General features: G+C 44.4%; 1 protein-coding gene across 1 annotated transcript in view; it reads right to left on the bottom strand.

The window, feature by feature from the left end:
* Positions 1-3,709: 3,709 nt before the first annotated feature.
* Kpna7 (karyopherin subunit alpha 7) overlaps positions 3,710-9,634 on the bottom strand; it is a 31,096-nt gene continuing 25,171 nt past the window's right edge. The window contains exons 9-10 of the mRNA XM_006982665.4: positions 7,498-7,644; positions 3,710-3,912 (exon numbers count right to left, since the gene is read on the bottom strand). Coding sequence (XP_006982727.1) covers positions 3,868-3,912; positions 7,498-7,644 — 192 coding nt within the window. The 3' untranslated portion in view covers positions 3,710-3,867. The remainder of the gene's footprint in view (positions 3,913-7,497; positions 7,645-9,634) is intronic.

Below are 9,634 nucleotides of genomic sequence, written 5' to 3'. Positions count from 1 at the left end.
GGGGGACATAACAACAGACACTGAGGAAATCCAGAGAATCATTAGGTCATTCTTCAAAAACCTGTACTCGACAAAATTAGAAAATCTAAAAAAAATGGACAAATTTTTTTGATAGATAACATTTATCAAAGTTAAATCAAGATCAGATAAACAATTTAAATAGACCTATAACCCCTAAGGAAATAGAAGCAATCAGTAAAAGTCTCTGAACCAAAAAAAAAAAAAACCAAAAAAAACCCAAAAACCAGGGCCAGATGGTTTCAGCACAGAATACTACCAGACTTTCAAAGAAGAGCTAATACCAATACACCTAAATTACTCCACAAAATAGAAACAGAAGGAACATTGAAAAATTCATTTTATGAGATCATAGTCACCCTATACCAAAACCACACAAAGACTCAACAACAGGACACAAAAAAGGTGACTGCTGAACTTTGCCAAGACAAGGTAGGACAGTCCTTCAAAATTCCCAGCTTCACAGGAAAGTCTGTCAGATATTCTAGGCCTGTAAAGCAAAGATGGATGCCCCAACATTCCAGAGGAATTTTGGGTGACTGTCCAGGCAGCTTGAGGTCCCTGTCATTAGGTAATATTTCACCCTTCTGGGCTCTTTGATGGAGTTAAAGACTAGATAGTTATAGTTTTCTTTAGTTATGATAAAAGATAAATTAGATACAAAACTTTAGACTCACAAAGATAAGATAGAGTATTTTCTCTAATTTTGCCAAATACAAATAGACTAGATATTGTAACTGTAATTCTTGCTTGATAATTGTTTTTGTTGTTTATAATCCTACTATGCTAAAGTTAAAACTTTCCTTTTTAATTAGACAAAAAGGGAGAAATTCTGTGGAATAATCCTCTAGCACACTGTAAAGATCTGTCACTCAAATTGGTTTAATAAAACACTGATTGGCTAGTAGCCAGGCAGGAAGTATAGGCGGGGTGACCAAACTAAGGATACGAAGGAGAAGGGCAGAATCAAAGAGTTGCCCACAAATTCAGAGAAGCAAGAGGAGAATGTTGTACTGAGAAAAGGTACCAAGCCACATGGCTAAACGTAGATAAGAATTATGGGTTAATTTAAATGTAAAAGTTAGTAAAAAGACTGAGCTATCAGTCAATCATTTATAAGTAATATAAGCCACTGAGTGGTTATTTGGGAATTGGCAGGCAGGAGAGAAAACTATTTACACTGAGATTCCATCTTACACATGTCAGAATGGCTAAGATAAAAAACACTAATGACAGCTTATGCTGGTGGGAGTGAAGACTTGTACAGCCACTTTGGAAACCAATATGGAGGTATTTCAGAAAACTGAGAATCAATCTACTGCAAGAACCAGCTATATCACCCAGCTATATCCAAAGGATGCTCTATCCTATCACAAGGACACTTGTTCAACTATGTCCATAGCAGCTTTAGTCATAATAGCCAGAACCTGGAAACAACCTAGATGCCCCTCAACTGAAGAATGGATAAAGAAAATGTAGTACTCTGCTGTTATAAACAATGACATCAGGGAAATTGAAAGCAAATGGATGGAACTAGAAAAAAATCCTTAGTGAGGTAACGCAGACTCAGAAAGACAAACATGGTATATACTCACTCATAAGTGGATACTAGTTGTAAAGGATAACCATGCACATGAGAGAATATGTAACAAGGAGGGCCTAAAGGGGGACTGGGACACATAGTTTTCCCTGGGGAAAAAAGGTCTCCTGGGTAGACTGGGGGCTGCAGGGGATGGGAACATGAGGGATTGGGTTGAGGGTTAGGTGGAGGGGAATAGTAATGAAAAAGATGTCTTGATGGGGGAGTAGTTTGGGATCAGGCAGAAACGAGGTACAAGGGAAACTCCCATGAATCTACAAGGATGATCCCAGCTAAGATTTCTAGCAATAGTGGGTAGGTATCCTGAACTGGCCATCTCCTGTAACCCTAATTGTCATCAGAGAGCCTTCATCTAGTAACTGACGGAAGCAGATGCAGAGATCCATAGCCAAGCACTGAGCCAAGCTCTAGGAATCCTGTTGAAGGGAGGGAGGAAGGATTGCATGAGCTGGTGTGTGTGTGTGTGTGTGTGTGTGTGTGTGTGTGTGTGTCAAGGTCATCACAAGGGAACCCACAGAAACAACTAACCTGGGTTCATAGGAGCTCACAGACTCTGGACCAACAGCTAGGAGCCTTCCTGGGACTGACCTAGACCCTCTACATATGTGTGACAGTTGTGTAGCTTGATCTACTTGTGGGACTCCTAGTGGTGGGAGCAGGGCCTGTCCCTAACGCTTGGACTGGTTCCCAGGAACCTATTCTTCATACTGGGTTGCCTCGCCCAGCCTTAGTACAAGGGAAGGATCTTAGTCCTACCTCAACTTGACATGCCATGCCTTGTTGACACCCATGGGAGACTTGCCCCTTTCTGAACAGAAACAGAGGAGGAGTGGATGGGGGGGGAGTGCAGGGGGAGGTAGGGAAGGGGATGGGAGGAGAGAAGTGAGGGGAACTATAGCCAGGATGTAAAATAAATGAATACAGTTAATTAATAGAAAAAAAACAATATATAGGGCTGGAGAGATGGCTCAGAGGTTAAGAGCATTGGCTGCTACATGGGTCCCGAGTTCAGTTCCCAGCAACCACATGGTGGCTCACAACCATCTCTAATGAGATCTGGTGCCCTCTTCTGGCCTATAGGCATACATGCAGGCAGAACTCTGCATACATAGTAAATATTTTAAAAAAAAATAGTATAGTACAGTATAGTATACAAAAATATCCTAGTACCAGTGCTATGGTTCAGTGGTAAAGACCTCTGTTCCCAAGCCTGATGACAGAAGTGTGATCCCTGGATCCCACATAGTAGTAAGAGAACTGACTCTCACAAGTTGTGAGATATATTTACATACAATAAGTTGTGGCATATATTTACATACAATAAGTGAAGGCAATTGTAAAATACCCTCATGAGAAACGATACTGTGCATACTGAATATACACAATGAAAAATTTAAAATAACTTTAATCTTAATCTCTGATGGTTCATATTGTTACCTTAATGGGACCTAGGGTCACCTAGGATAAACCTCTAGGTGTGTCTATGGGACATTATTTTTTTCTTTACATTTTGTACGTGGGCTGTGCATGTATGTGTCTGTGCAAACATGTGGAGGCCTGAAGTAAATGTAAGGAGTCAGCCCCCACGACTCTTCCAACCTATTCACTGAAGCAAGGTTTTTTAGTCAATTTCGTGGCTAGCTAGCTCACTCACTCTGGGGATCCCAGGTCCACCTTCCAAGTCTGGAATTACAAGCAGCCTGCCACATCCAGCTGGCATTTCCATGAATGTCTGGGGATCCGAACTCCAGTTCTCCTGACTGCACAGCAAACACTAACCACTGAACCATCTCCTCAGCCCCCGTGAAAGAGGTTTTTTTTAGATCAGGTCAACTGAGGTGGGAGGACTCCTTCTGAACTCAGGTAGCACTAGCCCATGGGCTGGGTTCCCAGTTGGAATAAAAAGGAGACAGTGAGCTGAGCGCCAGTGTCCATGTCTCTCTGCTTCAGGAGGATGGGGGCGATGTGAGTGGCCACCTCAGGCTCCTGCCACCATGCCAGACGGTACCCTCAAGCCATGACCAAATCTCTCCTGAAGTTGCTTTTGTTGGGTACTTGATCCTAACAAGAAAAGTGACATGAAACCATACATAAGTGAAAAGTGTTGAACATTTTATTAAGTTTTAAAAGCTTTACATGTGATGAACGAAGTTTACATGGTGCTTCTCAAAGACGACGTCAGCCCTGCGTTGCTCAGTCATGGCGAAGCTGTGAGAGATCTCTCTCTCTCTTTTAAATGCTTCACGTATTCACACTCTCAGTCCAGGATTGGGAAAAATGTCACCATTTTCCTCCTTCAAGGAAGAACAGACGCTGTTACGCCTCAGGTCACCAGCATGATGTCACAGCACCTTTGACTCTAATGTCCCAGCTGGAATAGAATTGGTTCCAGTGAATTCTAGAACTTATCTCGAGTCACCTCGAGGCCCCTCACAGACACAAATCGTCCCAAATACTTCTTAGGATGGGCTTGGGGAGGGTGGGGAGCAGTTGTAGGGAAGGGCTGTGGGGAAGGGCTGTGGGGAAGGGCTGTGGGGAAGGGCAGTTCCAGACCCCTGTGAGTCACCTAATGAGGGCGCTGGGAACTGAACCCAGGTCCTCTGCAAGAGCGGTATGTGCTCCTAACCACTGAGTCACCTCGGCAGCCCTCGCCTTGTTTGAGATAAGATCTCAGTGGCCTGGGGCTCACTCATTAGACGAGGCTGGCTGGCCACCAAGCCCCAGACACCCCCTTGTCCTCGCTTCCCCAGAGCTGGGGTGACAAGTGCTTGCCGTCACGCCTGGCTTTTATGTGGGTGCTGGAGACTGAACTCAGGCCGTCATGTCCCAAGGCACTTTATGACGGAACTATTTCACAGACATAAAAGATGGCAGGACACACGGACCTGGAATCCCAGCATTTGAGAGGGCTTAGGATAGGCACTAAACACAGCTGTGTGGTGGTAGAATACAGACAGCAAAAGTCCAACTTTTTTTTTTATTGGAGGTCTTGTTATGTAGCCCAGACTGGCCTCGAACTTTCAGCCCTCCTCATCCTAGGATTACAGACATACACCATGTCTGAATTTGCTTTTTTTCAGAGAGAGTCTCATGTAACCTAGGCTGGCCTAAAATCCCGAGTGCTAGGATTACAGATGTGGACCCCATCACTGGGTTCAGCGTCATTTTAACAATGAAAAATTTTATATTTATGTGTGTGTGAGTGTGAGTGTGTGTGTGTGTGTGTGTGTGTGTGTGTGTGTGAGAGAGAGAGAGAGAGAGAGAGAGAGAGAGAGAGAGAGAGAGAGAGAGAGAATGCGCATGTACACATTCCACAGCATGGGTGGAAGTTGGAGGACAGCTTGTGGGGTCGGCTCTTTCACTAAGTCGATCTTGGGGATTGAACTCAGATCATAGGTTTGGCAGCAAGCAACTTCACACACCCAGCCACTTGACCGGTTCCATCTTAAAGATTGTCAAGCAGAATTTGCTGCCATTGAGAATATGTGGGAAGTGGGCCCATCACCTCCACCCATCTCCATCTTCCCAAACTGAAATGAAACTCTCTGACCTCATTTAACACTGACACATCTTCTACCCCACCCAGCCCCCTGGGACCCGCCATTCTCTATTTTCTGTTGCTACGAGTTTGCTCACTCTCAGGCCGTCACAGGAGTGGAATCAAACAAGATTTGTCCTTCTGTAACTAAACTGGCTTTGTGTGTATACGCAATATGTGTGTCTACATGTGTGCAAATGTTCACGTGCGCTTATGTTTACAGAGACTGAAAGGTGACTTCACGTGTCTTCCTCAGTCACTCTCCACCTTAGCTTTTTGAGACAGTGTCTCTCATTGAATCTGGAACTATCTAATCCTGATAGACTGGATGGCCTTCAATCCATCTCTGCTTTCCAAATGACGGCTTTACAGGTGGACATGCCATGCCCAGCTTTTCACACGGAGGCTGGGCTGTAGCTCAGGTCCTCATGCTTGTCTGGCAAACACTTTACCAACCAACTCTATCTCCAAAGTCCCCACGGCCTTGAACTCACTATGCAGCCAAGGATAGCCTTGAACTCCTGACCCTCTTCTTGTCTTTACTTCCTGAGTACTGGGGTTACAGTCCAGGGTCATTGCCCCCAGATCACTTTATGTTATGTATATTTTACCACTCAACTGATCTTTATGAAAACTGTTATCTGATCCCCATTTCCCGAAGTGGTGGACAACTCAGATATTTTGTGGAATAACTCATCCCCAAACTATGTATTCCAGAAAAAGACAAAATGCAGTCGGTGGCAAAATGATTTTCCAAAAGCTGGGCCAGACTGCATTGTTTGCATTCTTAGCTAGAAAATCATCTTCAGCTCCCTGTCTCTTCCCTTCCCATCTCCATCCTCCCCCATCCCCCCATCCCTGTTCCAACAAAAGTGGCAAGAAAAAGACAGTTTTAAACCAGAAACAAAGATAAACTCCCGTGGGTGTAGACTGGCTTTGTGTGCACTAGGGAGGCCAAAGGTCAGCCTAGTTGTCATTCCTTGAGAGCTGTCCAGGTTGTGTGCACGTGTGTGTGTGTGTGTGTGTGTGTGTGTGTGTGTGTGTGTGTGTAAGAGGATGAGGAGCATGTGTCCCACAACATACAAGAACAACTTTCAGGAACCATTTCTCTCCTTCTACTGTGTGAGTCCCAGGGATTGAACTTGAGTTGTCAAGCTGGACAGCAAGTGCCTTTACCTAGCTGTGCTGGACAGTTTTATGTCAGTTTGTCAAAGACTAGAATCATTTGAGAGGAGAGAACCTCAATTAAGAAAATGCCTCCAACTAGGCGGTGGTGGTGCATGCCTTTAATCCCAGCACCCCAGGGCTCATATTAAATAATCTGATATAGACAGTCTGTGGTGGTGCACACCTTTAATCCCAGCACTCAGGAGGCAGAGCCAGGTGGATCTCTGTATTTGAGGCCATCCTGGTCTACAGAACAAGTTCCAAGAAAACCAAGGCTACACAGAGAAATCCTGTCTTTTAAAAAAAAAAAAAGGAAGGAAGGAAGGAAGGAAGGAGAGAGAGAGAGAAGAAGAAGAAGAAGAAGAAGAAGAAGAAGAAGAAGAAGAAGAAGAAGAAGAAGAAGAAGAAGAAAAGAAAAGAAAAGAAAAGAAAAGAAAAGAAAAGAAAAGAAAAGAAAAGAAAAGAAAAGAAAAGAAAAGAAAAGAAAAGAAAAGAAAACGCTTCCATAAAATCAGCCTGTAGGCAAACCTATAGGGCATTTTCTTAATTGGTGATTAATGGGGAAGGGCCTGCCCGTTGTGAGTGGTGCCATCCCTGGGTTCTATAAGAAAGCAGGCTGAGCAAGCCATGAAGAACAAGCCAGTAAGCAGCACCTCTCTATGGCCTCTGCAGCAGCCCCTGCCTCTGGGTTCCTGCCCTGTGTGAGTTCCTGTCCTGGTTTTCTTGCCTGCTGAACAGTAAAGCGGAAGTGTAAGCCAAATAACCCTTTCTCCTCCAGCTTGTTTTTGGTCATGATGTTTCATTGTAGCAATAGAAACCCTAACCCAACACTGATCCATCTTGCCACATGGTTTTTTTGTTTTGTTTTGTGAGACAGGATCTCTTGCTGGATTGGAACTCCATTGGCTAGACTGGGATTATAAACATGGTTCAACATGCCTGGATTTTTTTTTACATGGGTTCAACCTCAAGCCCTCATCCTTGCACAGCAAGCCCCCGGCCAGCTGAACCACCTCCTGGCTCACAGACAAGCTTCTTGACGCTCAAAGGCCACCTGCAGAGCAGGAACCAGGAAGGCAACCAGCTAAATTCACAAGAGCGCAGGGAGAGAAGTCAGCCTGAGTGATTGCCGGGTTCATAGCGATAGAATTGGAAGCATGGCCGTGTTACTCACCTCACCAAAGTGTTTCTCAATGATGTTCAGAGCACTCTGGCTAATGTGGCAATTCTGGTGGAGCTGTAAGGACTCAATTTTTTCAATGCCACCAACCTCTTCCATCAGGAGATACATCTTTTCCTTCTCATGCAGCCTATCAGCCCTCTGAGGATAGATGGGGACCAGCAAAGAGACCCTTAGACCCAGAGTGTGCTGGGGGGGGGGGCTTCACAGCTGGCCGGCCCTAAGGGAGCTTTCCTATGTGGAGACATACCTGTTCCAGCAGGGGTAGTCACAGACCCACTGGAAATGCCAAGATTTCCCTCCCGTTTCATTGATTCATTTACTCAATCATTCATGCATGCATTTATTCACAAAATGACTCATAAATTCATTTGTTCACAAAGTTACCCATGAAGTCATTCATTCACAAAATCATCCATGAATCCATTCACTCACAAATACATTCATGAATTCACTTGTTCACTCATTCATTCATTCATTCACTCATTCACTTTTCTACTCAAAATATATTCAACATTAGAGAATACAAATGTAATAAATATAAAATTGCTTTTGTCCAAAGCACTAAAGAATTCAAAGTGAAAAACTATGAAAAATATTTAATAAAAACCAAATGTAAACCAGGCAGTGGTGGTACATGCCTTTAATTAGAAGGCAGGTGGATCTCTGTGAAAGCCAAGGCTAGCCTGCTCTACAGAGAAAGTTCCAGGACAGATAGAGCTGTTTCATAGAGAAACCCTGTCTCAAAAACCAAAACCAAAATAAATAACGAAAAAAAAAAAGTCTAGGTAAGCATTATAGGACTCTAGAAATTACTAAGACGGGGTTTCATGTAGCCCAGGCTAGCCTTGAACTTGGCTGGACATAGTAACCTCAACTCCTGATCCTCCTACCTCCACCTCCTAAGTGTTGGTATGACAAGCACACCCAGCTCCGTCATGAACGGAATTCACAGTATCAGTGCATGATGTTTACACCTTCCCCTTTGTCCTTACTGTCCTGGGGAAATGATGTTATCCTGTCTGGGGACAGTAGTACCCACTAAAGATTTATGGTTCTTCCCAAACCTGCCCTGTGCTCCTTCTATGACCCAATCCCCTGATGGCTCACTGGGATCTGTTTTAAAAGTTCCATATAGGGAGGCCAGAGAAACAGCTCGGTGGCTAAGAGTATTGACTGTTTTTCCAAAGGACATGGGTTCAGTGCCAGTGCCCCCAGAACGCCTCACAACTACCTGTAACTCCGGTTCCAGAGGGTCCCATGCCCTCTTCCGGCCTCTGTAGGCTCTGTAGGCACGTGGTGCACAGATATACATGCAGGTAAAATATCCATTCACATAAAATAAAAATAAATCAATCTTTAAAAAAAAAATCTGATACATGCATTCCTGTATTCTCGGCGTTTCAGAGGCCTTGTGGGTGCAGAAGGATTGATTACCGTGAGTTCTATGTAAGCCTGCTTGGGCTACATAGGGAGACTCCCTTCTCAAAAGCAAAAATAAATAAATAAATAATAAACAAAAACTAGCTCAGGGCTAGAGAGATAGTTCAGTGATTAAGAGGACCTGAGTCCGGTTCCCGGCATCTACATCTGGAGACTCACAAGCACCTGTTGTGAGCCAGAACTCCAGCTTCATGGAATCTGATGCCTCTGTTTACACCTGTACTCATGGGCACATGTCCACAAACAGACAAACAGACACATATCCACACAATTCGAAATAAAAATAGATCTTTAAAAAAAAAGTCCAGTAACATTTTTTTTTTCTTTCTTCAAGACAGCGCTTCTCTGTGTAGCCCTGGCTGGCCTCAAATTCACACTGATCAATCAGCCTGCCTCTGCCTTCAGAGTTCTGGGATTAAAGGCGTGTGCCCCAATGCCTGGCTTGACTTGTTGTGGTTCGAACCCTCTGTAGGTTTCCCAGCCTCAGGCGGGATAAATCCGTATCTTCACCAGCCAGTCTCGTCTGCCCCCAACCCATGCCTTGGGTTCGCTCTCCCTCCCTTTTCCAACCCTTTGCTCTTACTACGTCTCCCCCTCAATATTCCACAAGACTCATCTATACTCCGTTCTCTGGCTGGGCCGTTCCTCGGAGAATGTTTCCTTCCGCCGAGCATTTCGCGTGTGACAG

This window comes from Peromyscus maniculatus, chromosome 23 (assembly GCF_049852395.1).
Source record: "Peromyscus maniculatus bairdii isolate BWxNUB_F1_BW_parent chromosome 23, HU_Pman_BW_mat_3.1, whole genome shotgun sequence".
NCBI lineage: Eukaryota > Metazoa > Chordata > Mammalia > Rodentia > Cricetidae > Peromyscus > Peromyscus maniculatus.
The sequence above is the reverse complement of the archived record's forward strand: the minus strand, read 5'-3'. Positions and strand labels throughout refer to the sequence as shown.